The sequence below is a fragment of the Anopheles coluzzii genome, chromosome 2 (assembly GCF_943734685.1).
Source record: "Anopheles coluzzii chromosome 2, AcolN3, whole genome shotgun sequence".
NCBI classification, from domain to species: domain Eukaryota; kingdom Metazoa; phylum Arthropoda; class Insecta; order Diptera; family Culicidae; genus Anopheles; species Anopheles coluzzii.
In genome coordinates, this window is record NC_064670.1 from 8,218,978 (window position 1) to 8,245,388 (window position 26,411).

The 26,411-nt window shown below is 43.2% G+C and overlaps 1 protein-coding gene across 5 annotated transcripts in view; it reads right to left on the reverse strand.

The window, feature by feature from the left end:
• Positions 1 to 26,411, reverse strand: part of LOC120951310 (peripheral plasma membrane protein CASK) — a 192,946-nt gene that overhangs the window by 73,727 nt on the left and 92,808 nt on the right. For 2 of the 5 annotated variants that reach the window (XM_040369966.2, XM_040369967.2), the window contains exon 2: positions 17,742 to 18,806. The exons of the other annotated variants lie outside the window; for them this stretch is intronic. In XM_040369966.2, the coding sequence (XP_040225900.1) occupies positions 17,742 to 18,053 (312 nt within the window). In that variant the 5' untranslated portion in view covers positions 18,054 to 18,806. The remainder of the gene's footprint in view (positions 1 to 17,741; positions 18,807 to 26,411) is intronic. 5 annotated transcript variants of the gene reach the window in all.

A 26,411-nucleotide genomic window follows, 5' to 3' on the forward strand; every position in this document is an offset into this window, starting at 1 on the left:
AGGGTGCACCACTATTTTAAAACCTGCTGTTCTCATTTGAGGGATACCCAATGAGCGATAAGCAAGAAAATGTCAAAAAAGACTAATGAAAAAAAGGGATAACATTATCAGTATGTTATTGTAAACAGCTGCTACGGCACAATGGAAAACTATTTCGAGACAAATCAATTGCCTCCGGATATATCACAAGCCATGCAATGGCACAATAGATGGCATGGAGAAAAATTAAAGGTTCACCAAACAAATCGCTTGGAAATTGTGTTCGCTTTGCCGAATACAAAGGCTCAATGTGAGAAAGAAACATTCTTTATTTTTTGTTCGTTGAATAAAACTCTTTTGCAAATTTTCGTTTGGGATTTTTGGGGAAAAACAATGGGACAAAGTTTGACGAACAGTTGGTGTTTCACTATCGTAACTCATACGAGACAGTTCAAGTCTACAATAGTTATTTTTAATAGATCAAAGAGTATTTTTCAACAGCACTATTTAGACGTATTTGCGCTTTCTTCGCTACTGTATAATACCTACTATACTGTATAATAATACTATATAATACCTTGAACATCCCATAATCGTAACTGGATTCACGAGGGAAAACTGCATTAGGCTCTGTATAATGAGTCATCTTCGAATTCTGCTTAGCCGAGCACATACCAGGGGGTAAATAATTACTTTCTCTGACCATTTGCAGTCAAATGAAATGACACAAATAGGGCAAAAATACAACTCTATGTCAGAGCTTGATGAAAAAAATAGCAACATATTGGAAAGACGGCTGAAAAAGCCGGAAAGACGGACAAGAAATATGGCTTTGCGCGGATAAGCTGCATACTGACGTAACGGTCCATCAATATCAAACGACAAGAGAGTAATGAGAACTCACGAACCCAACCACGCACCACAGCAATCAGGGAAACGATATCCCGAACGGATTTGCAACCGACTACGTACCTGTGTGAGTTAGTGAGTAATGACAATTGCTTTCGAGTAATCCTACCCTGCCGGAAAACAGAGTCGAATTTAAAGAACTGAAGCGCCTCTACAGCTATCATCACTTCATCGTGGCTTTATTTGGCGTGGAGCGTTTAACGGCACGTTTCAGCTTATCGCGTGTCCTTTTAACGGCTGCTTTTATTCGTTCCCTTGTCAGCACGAGTTGACAAAAAGAACGAACGAAATGACACCGAGAAAAATATGGCTAAAATTTCATACCAGAAGAGCTCCACCTCAACCCGCTTGACAAATTACGCAACTTCTTATCTCTCTCGGTCGCCTTGAGCGACGATTCTACGTTTAATGTTATCTCAAAGGCTGAGATCACCGTGTTGGATGATTTTCCCTGGTAAGCTAGCCTCGACGCTTCTCCATAACTTTTTCATACACCGTTTGTGGTAAAATCAGTGTGCTACCACATCACCCACAAACCTATGATAGCAAATGTGCTGTAAGATTTAAGGGAAGAAAAAAAAATAAATAAAAATGAAAACAGACAAACAACTCAACAAACGAACACTCTCCTGTCAAAGGTGGGGTTTGTTTTTGCGCTTGTTTTAAGATCAGGAATTTCATCTTTTCATCGGATTGTTTTTGTTGTCTTGAACGGCAACGGAAAACTGAGGTATCAGATTACCATGGCAAAGGATAACTTGCTCTACAAAGCCAAACAAAAAAGAGCATAAAGCAGATTGTGCTTGATTTTTACGGCTTCAGGCGATCCTGGATAAAACAGTAGCGAAAACCATTTCATTTGCCAAAACTGACAAATATATCTCCCATTTCCAATATGCTCTGAAGCGTGTCCCACTCTACACTACTAGCTGGTCAAGCTGCAATGTATCCCGTCTGTCCGGCGGAAGGAAAAAACAAAAACCGAAAAAGAGCTTCCCGGAGGCGAGCAGCGAATGCAGCAGCCTAAATGAACCTGAGAAATGTCAGCAGAATCGAAAAAAAAAGTCTGAATAGGAGACATTCCAAGGAGGAAAGCGGTTTGACAGTTGAAACCTGCAGAACAACATACACACACAAACGTACTAATGTACACTGCGGCTCTACGGACTTTACGCAGCCCTGACAAATTGCTAGCTTTGGGCAGTTTTGGCGAAAGTTTTGCATGACAAACCGAACATGTCGTCCGCTTTCTATTTTATCCTCCTACTTGACGAGCTCACTGGCTGAATCTTGCACATGCATAATGAACATCGTTCTGTTAGAGATGAGATTTCAATTTTTTGTGTCTTGGAGGGCTTTTTCCTTTCTTAAAACAAATCAGCTGGAACGTCTATTTCTTGTCAGTAGCCTCGGGTTCATTTTTAGCTTGAAATCTGCACTGACGCAGTGTGGATAAAAGGTTTTTAGCCGGAAAACATCAAGGGGATTTCTTTTCTTTAGAAATCAGGAGTTAGCCAAATAATAGTGTTACCAAGACATTTAGTTTGGTCTCTTCAGTTGTACTTACTGTAAATGTTGTAACTTGTTTGAATACATTTATTTTTGAAATCCTTTGCATACCTGGAACGACAAAAGAAAAATGAAATGTTTTCGTTACAACATTCCTTTTAAGCATTGAAATGATATAATTTAAAGTGCATTTAACTAAAATTTAATTCTGCTCAAAAAAGTCGATTTCACCTAGTTCATTAACAATTTTACGATTTTCTCGATTCAAAAACTAAACACTTGTGTCTATACCCTCCCAACTCCAAAATGCAGCTTGAAAAACCAGTTGACAGGTGTTTGGGCCAGGCAAGGTAAATAATGGAATTTGGTAAATAATGAAATTAATTAAGCAAAAGTCGACCGTGACCAGTTGTTTATTTGGGTGTGTATACTGGTGGAGTTTTTCAATGAACCGATCTCCTGCCGCGATCCATTGGTAGCGATAAACTTTTGCCAAGCGTCGGGCGCAAAATATTGGGTAGGCCGATGAAAGGGCGACAAGATAAATAGCACAGCCCCCACGGGCACCCGCGTCACTGCTTCAGTGGCACAATCATGGCCGGGCACCATTTCAGCGCCAAGAACGAAACCAGAGGCCGGGGCTCCGGGCCAAGAACGAAAGGAGGCGATGCCTTAACGACGCGCTATAAAACGCACCAACGGTCCCGGCAGCAACGATCATCGCTATCTGATCCGCCAGTAAAACTGGCTTGTCCCAAATGGTGTGCCCTACACTTGCCGAAAAAAAAAGAAAATGGTGGCGTTATTCCACGTTGGCCCACCGAATGTTTCAAATCGTGTACCTCCATCGCTCGGGTTTTAGCTAGCACTGCATCTCGGTCCGAACAATGGCCGCGCACGCACACTGCTGCCACTTATTCAATTTTCCACCGCCCAATCTGGAGCGGTGGGCTGGCGGAGATGGAGAAAATTTAATTAACGAGCCGAAACGCAAAAATACTGCTGCCCTGCTATTTGGGCACACTCAGTAGCACGACGATAATGAGCTGCAATGTGACCGAAAAGCGAATGCACTACTGAGGGGCGCGAATCAATCAATAGAAAGAATAGAAATTCACCAACACTCTTGAATTTATCATGTTTTCTTTGTGTTATACCATGATGGGTAAAAATACATTACTGAAAAGTGGCGGCGCTGCGATACTATGTTTCAAATGACTCGAAACAGTACTTGTCCCGAAAAAATAGACATGGGCTAAAGCAAAACATTCCAGTCACGATCTGACGATTGTCCTTGGCCATTTCTATCAGGAATAAAAATTGTCCAGCAAATGCTCGGAGGGTGTCTGTGTGCCCTGGCTTTTACTTAATTAACTGTGCAATTGTTGGCCATAGATGGTTCCAAATGTTTCAAATGCCAGATGCAAATTTACTACCTCTCTTTACTGTTCACCAATTTCGAAAGCTTTTAGTCAAATATGTAAAAAACAATTCAAAACTGTTGGATATTCTTCGTCGCCTGCTTACGGCCTGCATCTAACTTAAGTAATTTAGATTCATTTACCACAAACCATTCGCAAAACCCTACCGAAACCAACACTTCCTACTTTACCAGCCTCCCCGACAGCACAGAAGTACAAAAATGAAGCTCTATTATTTTGTTTAATTTAAATATTTGTAATTATTTTGCAGCCAACCAGCAAACCCCAACGACCTGGGCGGCATTTATTTGCCAACCACTTTCCAGCCTGCTTGGTCCCATATTCCGTCTTTACGCAAGCCAGAGCGCGAGCTGACCTAGACCAAAATCACCATCAGCAGCAGCATCAGCTAGCCAGCTGCTAATTTTATTGCGTCGTTAGCTGTTGAAACTCACCCGACCCCGCTCGGGACTGTACCAGGAGATGAAAAACCGTGCACGAAAAAATAAATAAATCTCCTTTCGGTCTCTAAACATTCCACGATCCTAATTAAATACTTTGCCGCCTCGATACGCGTCAGGTAGATACACGGAGGCATAGGACACCGGTCTCATAGGACGCCGCGGAAAAGGGGTAGAGCATAATGGAGGTGCACAGAACGGTAACAGAGAGCACTTGGATAGCCACGACCACACCTCAGAATGGTTCGGTTCCGGGTCGAGGCGACGAGCGGTTTTGCCGTTCGTGCGTAAAATGTGCAGAAAGTGTACTGAGGGATACGGGCAAATGAGTCTTACGGTTGCGTAATGCTTGCCTAGCGTAGCTTCTACGGCAGCGAGGATGGGTTTCTTGCTCATAGTAATAATTCCAAGCTCTACCTCATACTCTGAGTGTACTTCTTATGCTTCTTACAAGTATGACCCACATAACGGATCACGGGTGTACCTCTGCTGCTGATGCTGCTATTGCTGTTGGTGTCCAAACTCACTGACAGGATGGTTGTTCTTCAACGACACGGAACACAGCAACAACAAATGAGCTTTCCCAACGAAGTGGAACGCTCAGACACACGTACACTCACACATACTAGCAGTCCCTAACTTATGGCATTGTTTCATTCGGATGCTTACTTCCTAGTGGTACATGCGTGTACATGGCGGCCGGCTTATGTGTGCCTCACATGGAGCGAGGCAACCCAGAGCGCGAGAAAGGACGAACTGATGCATTCCGTATCAGATAAAAAGCCGAATGATAAATCAGTGTACCGAGATGGAAATTACTTCAGCTGGTCTGAATAGTCGTCTCGACAGACTGCTATTTGCTAAGCCGTAATGCATGCAAAATCTGGGATATGAGAGGGAGCAGTTTTACACCATCGAATGCTTGAAGAAAAAACGAGAAGAAAGTGCGCGGCATGATGAGAGCAGCTTCCCCAATATGAACCGCCGCTTCGAGACACATTGGAAAGGAAATTGAATTCCTCACTTTTGCAGTTATCGTTCTCTATACTTATGGATCTTTTACCGAGGTGAAGTAGTTCAACCTAATGCCGAACGCTCCGACAGGGATCGTAGTGAGCAAGAAGATGTCGTTTCTCGTACCAAATGCAACCATTAGTGGCATGAAGATGTGAAACATTCCATCGAGCCGTCGAAGCCTTATCTTTCTCCGATAATGATCATGCGATGTGGAATATTACATCGTGTTACGAGAATCGTTTCATAACCGATACAGCAGAAAGCATATACAGTATGTAATATGTTGCAAACGAGATCCGATGGAAAGGCTTACGGCCTTCAGTATGAAATCAAAATTGGTTATAGTTCACTTTGAAATAGAGAGCTCAATAAAACATGAATGGGATAGAAAGCATGTCACTTCAGAAGCCGATTTATCGGTCCTTCAACAGTACATAGCCAAGAATCGTTCCTATAGAAGAAGCGAAAAGCGATAAGTATCTCCTTCCCACCACACCCCAATGCATGATAAGAAACAGTGTATCAATTAGGTTAACGTAGTTGGCAAATTAATGGAAACATTCTCCCACTTTTCAAGGATAGTTCAATCGCTTCTGTGTTGTTGTCAGGCAAAGAAGCATCCGTGAGCAGGTTTTTCTGTCGTTCGGAAACCATTAATCATTGCATTATCTTTGCTCTTCAATTCACTAAACCAACGCGTACAATTAATGACAATCGACTGATAGTGAAAGTCAAATGATGTTTTTCGCAATGCAATGCTAATTAAGTGCGAAATTCTTGAAGACAGGGTCATTTTTCAAGCTGTTAAACATTTCATGATAGATTAATGTATCTTTTATGTTGATCATTTGGAATGTACAGTTTGTGTTTTGTACCGTGAGTTACATGTTTTTCGAGCTCCCACAATAAAAGTCCTAGAGCTCTAAGTGGTAGTAAAATATCATAAAGGTACCTATTGCTTTACAACACGAAGTGAAACCCCTGTTTGTGATTTGAAATTGGATTGCGTACGTCGAATGGAAGCTGTTCGACCGTAAAAGTACAACAAAAACGGGTGAGTGCTCTAAATTCGGCCCAGAGTTTGGAAAATGCATTAAGTCCCTGTCAAGGTGTTGGTTTTTTGCCTTCTTTCCCCTCCTCTTAGGTTCCTTTTTTTTTCGAAACAAAAATCCGACCTGATCCGGGAGTGGCTACTCTACGCCAAGCGTAGAGCGTCTGCTACTTCAGTCGGTGTTACGAGTGCTCACGGCTTCCATTAAGTAAGGCATGATTTAGATGCACATTTAGATGTGTGCCTCCCTCGGGGACTATTCGGCAGCCTGGCCATACAACAACAGGACAACGTTACGTTGTGCAAGATATTGACGTGGCTGATGCTGGCAGCATGTTTTCCCTGCGTATGGATGGTGCAGAATCCCTAAGGCAACCACCTTGAGGTTTCAGCTTCCCATTCAACGAAACGGAAATAATGTATCGCCGTGGCACCCGATTCGGTGGAACGGTGAATCGGGAGCAGGAACGGGACGCTGTGCACGGCAAATTATGCCGATGGAAAACAAAAACTCCGTACCGGATATTGATTTTCACCGGTAAACCCGATACCTTTTTCGAGAGTAGCAGTTGCCGTACGCTCGTGTTCGGCTATAGTTAGTGCCTGAGGGGATGAGACACATCAAAAGTAGAGAGACGGGCATTGCTCTTCTGGATTGCAGGTTTCGAGGCGGTGCTGATAAATTGTTTTTGGTTGTTCAGTCCGCAAGCGAAATGTTGATTAAATATGTCTTGTGTACAAGAAGATAGAGTGCTTTGAAAGTAATTGAACTATGCGAATTAAGGCAAACAAATAGCACAAGTATATTAAAAATTAGCCTGCAAAAATGTTTACAAAGCATGGCAAGTAGTAAAAAATGCAATTATATAGTATTCAAAATAACTTATATATGTATATGTCTCTTCAAAATTCTTGAAGTAGTTCCATATTCATTCGTTGCAGAAAAATAAAACCCGACCAACAATTGTTATCTTTGTATCATTCTATTTTCAATTCTAGCTGTTTCAATAACGGATAGAATGCACAAAGTAAACAAACAGTTTGGCGGATCTGCAGCGCACATTTTTCTATAATGAACGTCACCCCTTTCCGGTTTGATTTTTTCAGCCACGCCCGTCCAAACCCGTTTGTCGGATCCGGAGCGCGTCAATCGAAAGCAATCGCTCGACAGCCTATTGTAACATCAATCATATCAGGACAGTTTCCAGCTCAGTGATGACATTATTATGCTCGCTGATGATTCTTTTTCGGGATGTTTTTTTGCGTTGTTGTTGTTGTTGTTGTTGTTGTTGAGTGGAAAAAGGATGGATTTTTTTTGTATGCCATGGTACCGTGCCGGCGGGCGCTTTTGCTGCTCGCCCACCCGTATTTTCCTTTTTGTGATATAATTCCGACGAAATTTGTATCTTAGGTTTTCTTTTTCGCTGCACAGTAAGCTTTTTATAATTTCAGTCTCTACTTCGCCTTTTTCAATCGTCGCAAACACCTTACGGCATAACTGATATGATCGTGGTTTTTTTTTTTTGGGTTGGGAAATTTCATCTGAACATACGATTCTTCTCTGATGGCAAATAAAAAAATAATTCACCAAAAAACAAGACATACAGTTTTCAACGCCGAAAAACAAACCGAAAGTGTTTCAACAGCACCACGTATAACGCTAGGCAAACGTGAATGGGCACGATGGGGCTCGGTGTAGCAACCCGGAACCAAAAGGCAGTTGCGGACAGACGACAAAGCGTGCAGAATGTGCAGGGGAAGAAATACACCATTCAAACCGTGCCACCGTCATTCATATTTATGACATGACCCTCCGTGTGACAAGGTTTTCTCAGACCTTTTCCGCCGGGGTTTTTTATCTACATATCTCTCGCTCGCTAAATGATGCGCCTCTTGAGCCACAACGGTGTGCAAACATATTCCCAAACCTTTTCCTCTCTACCCTGTAACACCCCTTACTCAGAGAGACGAATGCTTTTCAAAGCTTTTTTGTATACCAAGCATATGTGCGTGTGAATGAGGAAGAGAAACGTGTGGCTGACCTCGCTACCTTTATCATTCGGGTAATGAAGCAACAAAAAATGATGCTGCTCCAACCGGTCAATTCGAATCGATGAAGTTTGCCGGCCGAAAATGTCAGTCACAAGGACACGGCACAGTACTGATAGGGCTTTTTTCAGGCTACGAGCGGAAATTAGCTCGAAACGAACCAACTCAACGGAAGCAGTCCATCGGATACCGTATTTGTCGGGGAGCTCAGTTTTTTTAGTCCTCGTGTTCAATTCACCATGACATAACATAAAGGAAGCGAGGCAGCAGCATGTGCATACACAAAAGGTTCTCGTTTTAGGTATCCCGCGTCCAATCTGTGCATTCAAATAGTGCTCGTTACAAGAGTCAGCGTTGCGTTGATTGGTAAATGAACCGCTTCACCCCCTCCCAGCCTTCGGCACTCCTTCGCTTTGAATCCACCATTGGTTTTTTTTATCGATTTACCACCCTCTGACCTATGCGACGGACACGAACTCAGGAAAATGACGCTCCATTCAACGGCCAGGAAAATGATAGGAGCTTTCATTAATTTTCTACCCCGTCGGCGATATTAGAGAACATGAGATAATAACCGACCCAACGCAAACAATGGCGAGATTATGAACAGGTCACAGTTGCCATTATGTTGACGGTTGAAAGTGAAAAGTGTTAAAAAATAACACGAATATGAAAACATTATTTACAAAGCGTGAATAATGATCCCGTTTCTGGATTTACATCATCAAGGCTAAAATTTTTGAGCTACTTAACCACGTTTATCTGTACAGTTCAAGTGTTAGTAAACATTTAACTCACTTCATAAGTTAAACGGATTAGAACGCTAAACTGGAAGAGTAATTATCACAAACATGAATCGACACCATCCAACCGCAGTCGCCAAGTCTAAATGAAGGAATAAGCCGACCCGTTGCTACCACAAACCAGAACGCTTCAAAGGACCAGCGTATGGCGTAGGAAAAAAAGGGAAGCGAATTTGATGCATCCGCTTTTTGTAATGACCAGCAAATTTAATGAAACTTTAATTTCTACACTAGCAGTAAAAAAAACTCACCGGGTAAAGACACTTAGCCAACGTCGTTGGCACAGCAAATATGTTACCATGCGGTTTCGGTTCAAGAGCAAGGAGTTTAGCAGCATATTTCATCGCTGCTTGTTGCGAAACAACTCTCTTTCTCTCTGTCTCTCTTTCTATGTGAGAGTGGGTGTAAAAATGATTAAGACGGAAACCGTTTCGTGTTTTTTTTTTCACATTCTACCGACCGACAGCGAGAGCATGATCGACTATTAGTATGGAGCGGGCAATAGAAATAAGAAATGGCTGCGCCATGACGTGAAATGGGTGAACTCAGAAAGAACAGAGAGTAAAAGTGACAGAAGCAAAAAAAAACCTAAGACACAGAAACAAAATACACCCAGCCACTGAAAACTTTCAGATTTATTTGCCAATCTGCAGCTTCCAGCTTTTACCGTCCTGCAGCAGTGTTGTCTAATTGTGCCCGACTCGGACAGGCGTGGAGAAGCGTGCAGAAAAAAGGAGACTAATTATTTTTATCTCTCCGGGAGATTTCGGTGTCATCTGCACGTGCTTTATGCTGGTGCCTTGCCCAGCCGTAGCTTCTGGCTGGAGGAAAGTTTTCAAACTCGTCTGTTAGTATTTATTTTCAGCATCTGGGCATTCCTTTGCATGCAGTTGAAAATAGCGAATTGCAAACTATTTTTATCAAAGGTTTTCGTTACCATAGTTGTTTTAAAAACCAAAGATTGCTAGATGCCAGGAATGAGCAAAGCTTTCCAACACATCGTTTGCAAAACTACCGCTAACAGAAAGCTTTTAATAAAATCTGCGTTGTTTTTTCCTAAAAACCTTTTTTACATAATATTTGTCTCTGTACTACTATATTTCATTCGTGTTGATTTTTCGTTTTCAAAAAAAGAAAGCGCATGACGTTTAAGTATAGTTTAAGTATAGTATGTACCACGACATTTGGGTACAATCGTCACATGTTTTAACGTGGTTGATTCATTCATGGTTTGAGAAAAGTTAAAAAATGTTTTGCGTACGGATCTCGATCCGTTGAAAGCGTAATGTAAAGCGTAGATACCAAGCATGAGAAAACACCAAAGAAAAAGTGTAGGAACGTGAAGTGGAAGAGGAATGTTTCCATCCGACTTACTTTGATGGCATTTCCGGCACGGGCAAATTATGCTGACTATATTGGTAATGAAGTTACACAGTTTGCTATTCACTGGCGCTAGCCGAGCACCATTTTAGGATTCTGCTGTCGAAGCGCGTTCAGTAATGAGAAAAGCATTTCGAGAAATGAAATAATATTTTCCCTCGGCTACCGGGCGAATTAAGCAGTTGGCTGACGTACTCTCTACCAAACGACGTGGACGGAATTCCACCCTCCCTGAGAACATGATGACATTCCAAAGCTAATTGTAGCTCGCAATGGAAGAACGAAAGCGATTGAGCCGTTTTGGCTGCCGCAGCACTGCCAGCTAAATCACGAAAAGCGCAGTGCCAAGAATGGTTGCTACACGACGCAACGATCAAGCCGCACAAGCTGCCAATTATGTACGATAATATTGCTAGACTACGTCACACAACTCTATGTTTATTCGCAGAGCGTTGCATAACTCGATCTTGACAGAAAAAAGCAAAGCTCAGCCCATATGAAGCTCAGCCCCGCAAGTGTATAAATTAAATGCGAATGACTGGGTGAGTTTCGGATGAAGTAGTATGTAGTACATTCTGTTGCAGTATTCTATTTGTCGTGTCTTCAAATCAATACCAATACTCAATCTTTACAAAAAATCCTAATAAATAAGTTGGTATGCATGATCCAACTTCTTCAAAACGTAACACTAGTATGTCGTCCTTACAATCCATTCCCATTCCGTACACAGCACATGTTTGCCAAGAAGCGATTATAGGGTCAGAAGAATTTCTATCATCATTCCGATCAAACCTTGTATCTGCTCTGCTTATGTCTCCGGGTGCTCCACAGTTGATAATATGTCTCAGGTTAATTAAAAATTACACAGACACCTAATGACCTACTCACATACACGAACGGAAATAATTGGAAAATTCCCGAATCAACCGCTTCATTTTATTAGCTCCGTCGATGTTTTGTACCTTAAAGAATCGACTACAATTAGCCACAGCTATGTCAATACCGTGCCTTCTGGTACTAGTGATATTGTCCACGATGCGTGTATGAAATCGGTAACCATAAAACAGCTAAACACCATTCCTTCACTGCCCAACCCTCAGAAACATCATGATGCAATAGTACTCTAGTACGATATCAATATTGATGTAAAAAAGCTGTTCGCATACAGCGATTACAACAATGACCTACCCTTACAAACGGTCGTTTGGTGCACGTAGGATGCTTGATAGCGTGCAGCAGGCATTTGTGTTCCCCTTGTTCCCTGATACTTTGCGCAATAGGTATCAGGCAAAATGACCCAATATTAGGACAAACTCCAACGAGCAGCAGCAACTGCGGCTAAGAAGCATCCAGGCCAGTTGCCCGTAACCACCGAACGATTGACGCCGAGATACAACAAGTTAGCTGCAGCACGGCTACCATCATTAGTGCGGGTCATTCCGCCGTAAATTCTGCTTCCCTATTATCATCTTTAATTGGCACTCTCGGCAGCCTGGTACAGCCCGGAGCGATCAACTATTACAACTAGCGAACGCTTCCGGGACCGATCCCGTGTTTACATTCGCCATTCGCCCGAGGTAGACGTTTCACAAAAATGGGCGTCCAGCAAGTACGCCCATGAAATCCAGCACCGTTTGCAGCGAAAGAAAGGAACTGCCCAAGTGAATGAGCTCTCTGCCATACCATACTCCCCTGCTACAGACCAGCAGCATAAACATCAACAACAATCACTTCGTTAACCGTTGCAAGTTATCGTCTTATCAACAGGTCGTTCCATAAGCGAAGGCACGCTACACAATACCGAAGCACCAGCAGTACGAAACGTTGGTTCATGGACACATACGCATTCGATTGCAAAGGTTGCTGACAAGGTTTTCATATCATTTTCACTTCCACTGAGTGCACGACTAGACGCTCAAGTACATATTACACGTACAATCGAATTCTGGATCGGGTTCCGGGGAACAATACCTGCATCTATTTGTATTCCACTCGTCGAAGCGTTCATATTTTACGGGTTAACATAAGTTTGCCCTAACTTTGCAGCAGCGATCACATAGTTCGGGAAGGCGGTCATTTGCACGTGTGTACTATTAAAAAAGTTTGAAAGCTACACTTTGGCAGTGCCGAACCAAACGCAATTCAATGAAAAGTGTTAAGTGCCCAACTTTGCAAACGGTAACAATATTTATGACCAGTACGAGTGCCATTTAAACTTCGTTCATTGTTCACCCTCAACGTCAGCCGTAGACTCTAAATTGCTTTCTCATTCATTGCACACAGGAACCAAAACGGAGTGCTAGCTTTTTTGCTACCGGTAGGCGAACACCAATGCATCGATTGACTTTAGATCATCAAAATTTAATCATTCCGATCTGGGAGGTAAAGAAAAAGAGTAAACGAAAAATTCCCAAGAGTAATTCTTGACCTCCTCCTACATCCAGTGAGAATATAATGCAAAACGTGCTGTCATCTACAGCACTTGGTACAGATCGGTCGAATCCTTTTTCGCTCGACACAACACCCTTCTGCCCTCGTTATCGTGCACATACGATTATGGTGTGCTTATTGCCGCACCCGAGCTAAGTCGGTTCTCACCATCTTTCCCTGCCGCATTATGAGTAGCTGTTGGTTTTTACTTCACCAGTATCATAAATCAAACTGGTCAAATTTATTCCCATCGAAAGAAGATTTACGGCCAATCGCTCCCAGCTGTCACCGAAGCTTCCAGAAGTCACGGCACGCCTCGTCTGGTGAACTGGTAAGGGTCAGTCTGAAGCCCAACTCTACAAGCTCATCTGCATTGCCTTCTATTTACGATGATGATTTTTTGGTGTTGAAAGTTTATCCAACGAGGATCCCCTGGGTTCGGGGAAAATAAAATGTTGAAAAATGGATTTAAATTGCCTCACGGGTAAAATCGAGACTTTTTAAACTTGCCATAATGTTTCGTTCAATGCTTCTGGCGTAAAAAATATACTGAAATGACCGGATAGAATAGAAGTTGAGTGATAGTTTAGATTTGTTTTACATTGCCATTAAATGGAAACGAATGTAGAAAAAATGAAACATTCAACGACATCGACCGACACTGATGCCATCCGACAGGAGGTTGTCTCGGAGCATTTCAGGAACGGGTAAACAGAACGGGTCGCGATAAAGCAAATCGACCGTTAGCCCGTGGACAGCCGGCGCCTGTCGACGCCATGATAAATCTGTTGGTAACATTCACAAACTTCCAGCCCATTCAACGACGGTCCCTTTGAGCAGAATCGAAACTCGGGAGTTAGCAAGCTGAGCTAAAGCTTGAAAAAAAAAACTTAACAAAATGTCCATTCAACACTTACGCTCGCCTGCTAACTGGTCTGGGAACGCGAACGGAGTAAATTGGAAAAGTTTTCCATCGATTCGGCTACGGCCCTCCAACTTCCTCCCAGACGGACGGGTAAGCTAATATCGGTACCGAAATGTAGCTTTATGTCCTTGGGGAAGAAAGTTACACCGGATGAGGATGAATCGAGTAAAAAAACTCATTACTTTATCGATTGAAATTTGGGATGGCATGCAATAGAATCTTCGTGGGGGAATGCTAATAAACGGCAATTGCGGCTGTGCAGTGACTTTGAGGAGAAAACTTTTTGCAAATGTCCTCACCGCGCTGTTAGAAACGGATTGTAACAAGATGTCCAATTTTGGAATTTGTCTGATCAATCAGAATCAGAGAAGAATGGTATTAGTATTGAAATGAGAATATTTGAAAGGCTTCTTGGGCTTAGTTAGCTGTCAAAGTTCTTGCAACTCTGCACTGAAACCCGTATTTATATCTAGATATACACCTACATCCAATCTATGGAAATTAAATGGGTTATACAGCCAGGATCGTTAGATTTTGTTCTACAACCATAGCTCTTATGGCAGTAGAGCCATACAATATGAAACTTTACTTTGAAATGTATGTACGACTTTAAAGTAAAACATGTTCCAATGCAATGTTGTAATGACCCATTCAAAATGGAATGAACTCAGCTACTCTGCTAGAATTACCTTATGTTCACAGCCAAATGCACTTTACTACTAATAGCACACAAAAACATGAATGATATGGTTTTCATGTTGTGATATAATCGCAAATTATATGCTTCGATTGTTGACAGGTTTTTGCAACGCATTCCATTGTTGCCACAAGGGTTATGATGACTTTTCAGCCCATGAGCAGCTACAATACGATCCGCCTCTACGCAAGTGAGCGGTTTCGTCTGTTGTTGAGGATTAATGCCCATCCTTTGTGCACTACATAATTGACTAATGGTAATTTTGTGCCACGAGCCTAAGCAAAGCCGAGAAGCGTTTAAATTTATGCGAGGTAAACATTTGGTCGATCTTGAGCAGCATACAATTCTGAAATTCATTGTCAGTCAAAGTTTTCTTTAAACTGAAACCCTAATTACAGATTATTTTAGTTTCAATGTTAACAAAAAGCCTATGTATATAGAATGTTCAAGGTTGCGGCAGCAATCTATCATCACTTTCGTACTATTGGATTGAAAATATGAAGTCGTTTTTTTTTTTTACTTTCCATTAGTGGTTTCAATAGTAATTATGTGATGCACTTTTCATTATAATTCAAGTTGAATCCTCTTCTATTCACAAATCAATTAAAATAACAATTCAACCCGTCTTCTTCAACTCGTCGAACGAATTTCAAATGGATTGTGCCAAATGCTCTCGAATTGCACTGACGCTTCTTCTCGCTTTTAATAGCAGGTGATGGCAAATCTTCGGATCAGATGAAATAATTAATGATCACCAACCACACCCGGCTGCATTACCATTACCACCAAAACCGTCCATTCATTAAATCTTTCGTTTAACATCTCACTCAATTAGAGCAACGGAGGGCAAATCCTTGATTTGCTAGGATAAATGACATTGGCTTTACAAATTCGTTCGCTCGATACCTTGGGATGGATGCTGGTTCTCTATTATTTCCGTACCGTACGGACACGTCGCCCCTTCGAAATCCGCACTAATTTCTCACCTTTTTTGTCTGCTACACTCTTGTTGTTGGCAAAAAGGTAGCTATACTAAGGAACATGAGACATGCGAGACGCTTGACGAGGAGGAATACTGGGAACGGAACATCTGGATCTGGGACGTTGAAGAGTTCTGCAAAATGTTGAAGGAAAGACAACAGAGGCTACTGACGTCTGACAAAACCGGTTAACCCGGACAAGCGGTAAAGTTTGAATGAAAGCAGAGTAGGAGTAGCAGCAGCGACAGCATTCAATAATTCAGCCACTAAGGTAGCATGATTTATGCAGTGGGTGGACCTTCCACGAAATCCCCAAAATAATGTTGACTCGCTTGCGGCTCGATATCTGGGGTACAGTTTTAACTATAGACTCATTTGTCCAACAAGTAAAAAGTTGTGAAAAGAGTAAACATATGTGTTCTGAAAGGGTAGCGTCATTCACCATCTATCCACCATTCTGTTTCAACATTTATGCTGAATGGTTTGTGTCAATAATCTACCCCGAAGTGTCAGTAGCTGTTAACTCACTTTTGTATTTATAAAATAAATTTTAAAATCCATAGAAAATCTGTTTTTCAAGAATTTAACACTACTAAACCAAATATGGTTAAACAACCATACTCAACGTTGTACTGAACACACGACCGGAATCACGTACATCCGTACGAAATAGGATCAATGAATAATTAAACGCAATTAATTACAATCAGACCCAACATTAGGCTACGATTACGGATCGTTTTCAACACAGATAGCAGTATTAGGCGTAGCGTAGTGAATTTAAACATTTTTTAACGTTTTCATGATTGACGATGTGTCTAAAATAGGTAAGTATCTTTGTGGTCAATAAATTATGTAGGATGTTTCTATTTTAACCTCAAATTTAATGCTAACGCTACCGACGTTAGACGTTAGATTCCTCGACCCTTCCTAAATCATTTAATTACGCCTAATTGCGTGGATTAGCTACTTTAATCAATACAGCAAATACTAACAAAAAGGAAATAATTCTTTTGACTTTACCAGAACTCAAGCTACTTTAATAGTCAAACTAGTTTGCCACTTAAACTTTGAGCCTAACGTGAAGAGGACGCACATAAGCAGAGGATCGATCATCTTAATTCTATACCAGTCTCCAGTTAAACTTCTCGCCAGGACGATAACTTATCCCAGAATACGGTGATAGTTCGATGCACTTAAGATTCTAGCCGCACAAAATTTGCCCCCCAGTACGGCAAGGGCCGAAACCATCGGTAAACCAGGAGCCTGGATTGGATATGGATTGATGGCAAAGTTGTGGAAAGTTTTCGCCCACTAGCAACTACACTTACATGGGCCTTTTCTAGTCCCGGAACAGCCTCAAACTGCTCAAGCTAATGAATTTTAATTCACTCCATCTTAAAGACTTTTGGAGTATGGGTTCTGTAGAAAGTTTCATGAAATGGTCATTTCCCGATTGGTGCTCCTTCAGAAAATGCTGGAAGAAGCATGATTAGATCAGCTTCGGGCTGGAACACCAAGGAGGGTAAGGATGGAAGGTATCTCTTGATGTTCGCCACCCTAAACAAACTTTCACCCACTTCCGCAGTAAACATCTAATGCTGGTGAATGTATTTGGCCCCTGTTTAGGGCAAAGAATTTGTACTATTTGCATTGTAAATTCTTCTACCCATTCGGGCTTTTAATGTGGCTACCAATAGTAGCCATTTGCCAAAATCGGTCAATTCCTAGGAAAGCTACATTCCAATCAATATTCCTTGAACATTGTCTTCATTTCCGAGGCATGCTGGCACCTTGGCCGGGGTTACACATTCTGAGAAATTCATTGAAATTCATCTGACGTAATTAGAGACGGTATCTGCTAACCATTGTCCAAGGTTTCGGCGATACACGTCCTGGGCAGCATTGAATCCCGTTCTAGTGTTCAATAGATTGCTCTCCTGTCCTTCACAGTCGAGCACTACACCATCGCTTTGTCGATTATTTCCGCCGGAACAAACAATCATTTGATCTAAAGGAATTCGTCCCTTTCTTGCGCTTCAAACGTTTAGAGCAGTAGCAGCTCGACAATACAATACTGGAAAAGTACACACCAAGGTCTACAAGCTACAACAAGGGCGTAGGCATTACCTGATGTCCGGAGCAGATGGAACCGTTTGGCACTCGTATTCTGAAAGGGCTATGTACAGGGCAGGATGTACGGGGACCCCAGCGGGACGGTCCCGGTAATGGCACTGAGTTAAAACTGTTCGTATTGCTGCATGGATTACAGAGCGGTGGCGGTGGCAGTGGTGGACCGTGCAGGGACAGCTGCGAGGGACCGTGCACCAGCGTGCCCATGCCGGGTCCCGCCCCGCCCGGTCCGACCACGCCCTGGCCCACCGTCACTGGTCCCGCGCCCGCTCCCGGCGGTAGCCCTGGTCCGGGGCCATGATGACACATCGGTCCGCCGCAGTTCGGTATCGGCCATTGGCCACCACTGTTGATTCCACCGCCGCAATAAGGATCCACGGCGAAATTTTCTTGGCTACCAGAACATTGCAACCTCAGCGTTGGCGGTGGCGATGATTGTCTCGAGTATATTTTGAACCGTACAGTGCAGCAATTCCGGGCAACACTCGCGCTTTACGTCGTCTTCGGCTACTGTCCGGCTGGGGGCGTGCGTAGCGTGGCCTTCCGTTGCCGCATTCACACGATGCGTGTGTAGGATAGTGGTTTACTATTTTAGTAGCGTGACTCGTTTGCCGTACGCCTGCAAAGTAACGTTCGGGATGTCCGTATCCGCTGCGGTGTTGCTGTGCCGTTCTCCAATCAGGATGTACACCATCACCGGTGCCACCTAATCGATACGCTCGGCACCATTATCAGGCGTAGCACAACTCATTGAGCAATTCAGAGCAAGTTGTCCATAAATTTAACAAACTCACGAACACGCGTACTTATACACACAACTTCACACGCACTAACACAACTACTGGAACACACTTTTTTCCAAGCTGGGGGCGATTTGTGGGCACCCTTCCAAGGTTCGACCTCGTCTCCACACAATGACACTTCCGAGCGTTTGCCTCCCAAAAGCCAATTTCGCGTATCGGGAGTATGTTTTTCTTCTCTCTGTCTCTTTTTATCGTCACTTTTACACTTATCTAACAATGTTTCTTGCTTGTTCGGTGTTGTGAGTTGCTGTTAGAATATCTGTGCACAAACCATTGGAGGAAAAAACAAACGCACATTGAGGTTAGGGTGAGATAAAATGGACCAAGTACACCTCCCACCCGTTGAGTAAGACAGTTAGGCTTCACGCTGAGAACGCTGAGAAAGAAAAAAAAACACAGGTCGATCGATTTCCTTCGCTGCGTTTTCCCACACAGCCACCAACACACAATAATCACTGAACCGAAGAAGCTCGTACAAATTAAAGATAAGCGCACCAAGGTTTCATTGTTATCGTCTCCAGGCGTACTTTCCGCGTAGCTGGATGCTGCGCCTTTTTTTTTCTTTTTTTTTTGCTGTTTCTTACCACTCTTTGTGTACGATCTTTTGCTCCGTCCACTTCGTACACCTCGCTGTAGTGACGACGCTGCTTTTGCGTGTAATTTAATTTTTGCTAGCTCAATTTGCCTATAGGGTTGCTTCTGCGGAACCTGGTCGCTAGCTTATATTGCTCCCCAATAGCCTCGAGAGCAAAGCATTTCTTTTCAGCATGGCATCTCGGTGGCATAACAAAGACGACCACCGGTCGGAAGAATATTATGATTCAAAATTAAAGGTGAAAACGCAGCGCTTTAAGTTAATAAAAAAAGCAATTCCTTTTAATGATGTTTTCCTACGTTCGTTCGTATGTTCATCCGTTTCTAGGATTGGTAAAGAGGGCAGTGTTTTCGATGTTGATCACACAGGAATTGGACTTTTCCGAACAATATGGTCCCTCGTTCTCTTGAGCACATTCGCACTATCAAATACATTGAGAAATGTTTGCCAAAGTTTTCAAGCACTCAAGTGCAGACTCGGTGAGAAAGGACACAGTAAAACTTAACGATGAGAAATAAAATGAAGATTGTGTCATATTTCACGTCTATGAACCAAAACGATGTTCGGGGCAAATGTTTTGCTCGGCTAATCGAAACATCATTGTTATTGCTGCTTAATAGACGATATTTACTGAACTTAAAACATTCGACAGTTTAGTAAAAATGGATTTCTTTTTGGTTGTTCTAATGGATATCAATGGTAATGTATGCAACTTATTTCAAAATCAATTACAATTTCCTGCTTCTGATCTAAACTCATCTATCTTTAGAAAATCAATGCACATAAAGATCACACAAAAACCCCAACCATTACACCCCACGAAAGCACATCTTAATCGATGAGATGAAACACCTCCATCCACTCCCATTCCAATACTAAGTAAAAGCAACGGGAATAAAGAGCGTTTGTTTTCGACTTCGGCTAAAAACTCGGCCGAAGATCTGACAGGGAAAGCAGTGCCTGCAAGAAAGGCGAATAAATGGCCACCAATTTCCCCCGTAGCCGGTATCTGGGTTGCAGCTATTTTTCACTGACTGTGCAGTTTTCCCGAATGGGCGGGAGCAGCAGTTTTTCAAGGACTCTCGCGCGGCACTGCCCACCGTTTGCCGTACTCGACCGGAAAAAAGGGGTTAAGCGTTGGACCAGCCATAAAGTTCAATTTATTTTTGCTGCTTTATTGCCACCGCCAGCAGGCGAGCGAGTCAGCAAGCGGGCAAGCATGCGGAGAAGGATTGAATTCCTAGCGTTCGCTTTTTCAAACACGGCTGTCATAAGTGTCAGAGACGTAATGCCGGCATTTTCCCACCATCGCCAATAAGTGAAGCGTACCGTAATCGAGCCGACTGGAAATCCGCTAGAAGATCTCCTGCCTCTCGAAATCTGTCTTATCGTTCTAGTTGCAGCCGAAGCAATATGACTTACAAAAGTGCAGAGAGCACACTGAAGAACCTTTTTATCAACGACAAGGCGGACGCAAAGCGGGTAGAATGAGCTTGAAGCCTTCTTCCTGCGGTTAGACCAAGCAGAGGAGTTATTTCGAATGTAATCGATTGAAAATGCATTTCCGAACGTGCACGGCCCAGTGCCACTAATATGGCCATTTTTACGACCAATCGACTATTGTTCAACGAGCCATTTTGAAATGGTTGGCAGTGACAGGAAAACCGCATCCACCAACTGGCGGGCTGGGAGGAAAGGATTTAAAACAAAAAAAGAGGCGAGATAAATAAATGAGCAGTCCGAGCTTAAAGTTTGCTGTCATAATAGTTCATCTGATTATCTGGAACGAATTCAAACGTCATTAGGCAAAGTAAACAGGACGAGTCGCATGGAGCAAATGGAACGCGTATGATTAATCTTTCAAATTCGATCAGTCACGCCTGGGCAGGTGCCGGAAATGAGGTACAGAAGAGCGCAAAAAAAAAACACCCGGAAATGGGATAATCGGTTAAAAACGGTTGCATAAATATTTGCCCAAAAGCCACCATAAAATCGTTTCCAACCGTAGGGGTTTTTTAGCTTTCCCTTTTTTGCCGACACTGTTTCGTTTCAATTATTTTCAATGCTTTTCGAGCCGCTCTACATAATTTTGACGAGTGCCCATCACACTTGAACATTAAAAGTCCCGTCCGAACGTGCCGTGTGGCATTGCGCTGTGTATGCATGTTGGTAATGGTTCGGAAACGAAGGATGTTTAAATGTCCGTTTGGGTGTGTTATTTTATTTTATTTATTTTTTGCTGCTGCTGCTGCTACTGCTGCTGCTCCTCCCCAGCTAAAGTAATAATCCTTGTGCTGTATCTCAACGCACGCACATATTCCCGTTGGTGATGCGTTTGACTTTATCCAATCCTTCTACTCGCACAGAATCAAAAGGGGGGAAACAGAATGGTCCCCAAACAGCACGTCATCGCTCCGCAATTGAGTTCTTATTTTGGGGTGGCTCTTTAAATCGCTTGGAGTTCGGTTCTCCCAACCCACATTTCGGTCATGAATTTTTTATGATTTATTTTAAACCTGTCATAAAACATGTGCTGAATAAACAATGCGCATCACACACCACGCGTCAAAACCCCTTGCTTGCTGCACACTTCCGCAATGATGGTACTTGTGCAAATAAGCCGCCTAAAGCCGTTTGTTAAAAAGAAAATAAAGTGGTGCCATTGCCAGTGGTTCACTTTCAATGCCGCTGTCCCGATTGCGGTCTCCAGGAACCGATGGAAACGGAAAATGTGGCATCTGGCATCTGTTAGCATAAGTAACCCACCGCTGAGTGCTATTTTCCTTCCATGTAATGACAATTTTGACCAAAAATTAAAAGTGGAAAAATGTCCGCTCATAAGGTGGGTGAACGGAATGGAGCACCAACTTTAACACTGCTAACAGGGCGGCAGTAAGGCTCATGTATCACGGCCCCGTGCTGAAATCTGTAACTCCTGTTCCGTTGGCTCTGCTTGCTGCTGCGCCCAGTTTTGTTTTAATGGCCATGCTAATGTTTCCGCGGGTTGCATTTCCCTGTGTTATGCCGCAATGCCGCACACTCCTCGTGGGGCTCATAATTAGGATAATTGAAATTTAATTTTTATTTTGATCATAACTCGCGCGATATAATTATAAACGGTACTGCTGCCACAGCTTGCCTAGGCGGTCTGGGATTGCAGTAGGAAAAGAAACGCTCGCCAAACACACAACCAACATGCACACACACACACACACACACGTTCTCGGCTCGTTTGTGCAGAAACATTGCTGCCAGCCAAATTGCCGACGACGGAAGGCTTGACGATGGCAAACGTAAAACCATATAGTGCGAAGAATATTGTCCTTCCTTTTCCGCCATGCAAGATACGCGAACCAGCCAGCCAGCCAAGCAGAAGCCAGCCATTGGCCGCACAGAAAGCAGTGTAAGAAAAACCCCAAGATGGAAGTATTAATTATTCTCACGATGGTATTATTCCAAAACCGGCACACCGAAAACATTCACATCCTTCCCTTCCCGCCCCTGGCGCATGGCATTTCAACTTTTCACGCTCCTCAGCCTCGTTCGAACGCTACGACAATTCGTCGGCCGAGCAGCTTCAGCACGTACCACGCATACCGCATCCGGATCAACTTTGCCATACTTTTTCGTCCGTAAACTTTTTCTCCGTCAGGCCGCGCACACGATATGGCTTTATTAGACTTGAAATTAACAAAGTTTTTTCACCCCATTGTGTAGGCGCGCTTGTGGGTAAAATTCGAGCAAATGGAAAGGGAGGATCAGGAGATTGACACTAGGACACTTCCTGGGGATCATCTTTCTGCTTCGTGCGGCGGGAAGAACCTTGTCAGCTAGCCAGCACGCAGAAAGGGACAGTGCCAGCCGGTCACAGCATTGTCACCCGTGCTCGAGTTTTTACTCGCCCGACGCCAATCATCCCTCGCTTCCAACAGAATGTGTATGTTTTTCCACGTGCCATTGCCCAACACAAATAACAACACACAATGAAGGCCTAACTAAGGCCATAACTGCTGGTAAAATTCTCGTTCACACGCTCCTTTGCCGAAGCGTCACCCCCACGAAACCGTTGCCGAATTTCTGGAGGCATTCTTGGGAAAATAGCTACGCCACTCACATACTTCGTTCGCCCCTCATACGCCACACCACTGCAGATGATTCAAGCGATAACAAGTTTGTGGAAGCGAATTAAAATTTGACACTTGCCCAATAAACTCGATGGAAAACTGAGGATGGTAAGAGACGGGCGCACGAAACGGCCAAACTTGCTCATGCACCGCAGTTTGTCTTTGCCGCCCATACCGATGCCAAAATCACCAAACATGGTGCGCATTTATTGCAGGATAATTGCTGCTGATGAGTGGGAAGTGATTAATTTTCCCGCTTAAATGTAGCGTTTGAGTTTTTGTGTAAGACATCTAACGAGACAAAAAACGAGACAAGTATCATTTTTTACTGAAGCACTTGAGTCACACATAATCATCAGTTGGGCGGGGACAAAAAGCAGACACACTGAATTTCATCCTGGAAATTCCTCCCGAAATAAAACCAAAGAAACGAACTGTACTCCAACCAAAGCACTTCACAACAAGCAGGACAGCAAAGAAACCGGGGCTGCTCATTCATTCCTCATCTATGATTCAGTGGGTATTTTTGTCAAAATCAGCTTATCATATTTCATACCGCTGCTGTTGAAGCTGCTGCTGCTGCTGCTGCTGCTGCTGCCGGGTCTTATTTTCTCAAGAGTCTGACAAGCTCTGAACAAAACTGTTCATCACTGCTGAATACGTACGTACGTATCACATGCTAAATGCACACGAGCTGCACACGCTTCGCGCATACAAACCAGTGCAATCCCGGTTTGTGGCGACAAGTACACGATATCTCTCGGCGTCTTTCAGAACAAAGGGAAGCAAAAGAATAATGACAGGACGCAACGTACGGATAGCCAGTGCTGCTGTGGCATAGTGACAAGAAAATGCAATCCAACGTAGGGGTCTTTGGTTTGAGGTCAGTGTCGCTTAAATCCTTTTTGATCGTTGCGGGCCACCATGTGTAGCTGCTATGCAATCGAGCCTGAGCACATGTCATGAAAGATAAACCCCTCCTTCCTCTTGGTGCTGCAGCATTCTTCAAGTGGATTGATGCTTTGTATCTGAGTGGATCACTACATCAACGTTGCAAGACAATCTAATTAAGATGTTTTCGTTTTGTGTGTTGAAACAATAGGACTTTTTCTTTCCTGATGTGTTGTTTGAATAATGTTAGATGTGTTATATGCATTCATTCGATCCAAAATTTGATGTAATTTCGGTATTGCAAGCAGAGACTCCAGGTTTGATTGCGTGTAAATATTATTACTGAAGGCAATATATTCCAGCGTCATGCTCAACTAAGAATAATGGCTTGATAATCCCTCCTGAAGAACTATATAGTGCATTAAACACGAGGCATTATGAATCGCTCCCCAAAACATGAACATGGCGAATGCAAACATTATTACGTTTTTAATGCTTTACAAATCTACCCATTACTACAAATCAGATCGAATCGTTCAAAACATATGATCGGACTGGTACAGCTTCTAAGAAATATCTTATGGTAAAGGCTCAACATCGCCCAGTGTAACCTCTAACACTTTATCAAACCAACACACATACGTACATAAATCTACGCCCAGTACACAGATTTTGGGGGCGATTTGGTTGCCTATTTGGCGAGCAAAAATGTTGATCAGATTGTACCATAAAACCTGACTAATGTGTAGCAGCCCCCGGTTTCCCCACGGTTAACTAGTTCGTCCGTTCCTCTTCTCCCTTCGATTGGTTCGATCTTTTCTCAACCAAATCCCCGGATCTGAGTTGCTCGGGACATGAATTATTTTGGAAACGGTAAGTAAGATGTGTGCTTCTCGCCTGAGTTTTCTCTCTTTCTCCTTCGTTTGTACCGAGAGCCGGGTGCGAGGGAGTATGTATATGTTCATGTTTATTCATGAAGCTAACCGAAGGCCTGGTTCATGTGCGCGCACATGTTCCGTGTTTGTCATCGGGCTGTCGAATTGAGCACAGACACACGCAGAGCGCGGCAATGAACTTCCCCCAAAGGATGCTTTGAAACGGGTGCAAAAACATTTCCGGAAAACATACCCTCGTGTAGAGAGAGGGATGGCGAATGCGTTGCGTTAGGTGGAAAAAAGGATAAAAGGCAGCGCAAACCGATTTCAGATTTAAGGATCTTGTATTCTTTTTCGTGTTTGCTTCGTACCGAGAAATCCCGATGTTTTGCTGCGTTAGCGGGGCGCGACAAACGGAAAGTTATTTGGCTCGCAGCGGGGCTCGAGTGGAAGGGCTTAGGCTCACGCTGCTTTCAAGCAATCGGTGCTCAGCGGTAGGCTAATGTCGAGATTGGCCCCCGCTCCCACATCGGCACAGCTGACAGTCTTCGGTAAAGTGATGAAAACCACCGCGCGTCTCTCCCTGCGAATAACCGGAATTAACAAGCAAAGGGAACGCACTTCGTGCCTGGATATCACAGCCAAAAAGTGCTCAGCTCTAAAGCCTCGCGAGTGACGTGTGTATTTTACCAGTTTCCTACCATTTTCCTCCACAACGCGACAGCCGAGTTGGAGCTACAGTTCGAGGAAATTAATCATTGATAAGATGATTACAGTTTCAAATCTGTGCCACCGGTCTCTCAGTGTGCATTTAGAGAGTTGTCTTCGCGATGTGCAAGACGGAGCGGGAGGGATGTTGACGGGGTAGGATTTGTCGTACCGCCAGGAATACACAGCGCAAACTGAGCCGATGAAATTGAACTCCCCCGGTTTTGCCGCTCGTCTGCCTAGCAATGGTAAATGGCCCGTGGAAAGCAAGACAGGGCGAGTAGTGGCACAAGAAGTGTTGTCAATTCTGCGTACTCGTTCGAAGGTAGCTGCGTTACCTATTTCATGAATGAAGTTTTAATAAAATATCCTCTTCGACGCTGATCCTTTCGTTGAAGGATTTCACCAAACCTAGCCTTGTTTACCAAGCACTCGTTTCAATACTTCTTTGTGAAACGAAGACTAAGACTATTGCTTTAATCTTAGAACTTTGTTATAAAAAATGAGCTACTTTCTGGGTAGTCAAATATAATCCATGTCATTTAAAAATGATTTTCAATTGTTTCAACGTTTTGTAAATGCGTGCGAAACGTATCAACTAGCGTCACAAGCATATCAAAAGCACGTATGGAGCACATCATAAAATTGAAAATTTGAATATGTCTCCTACG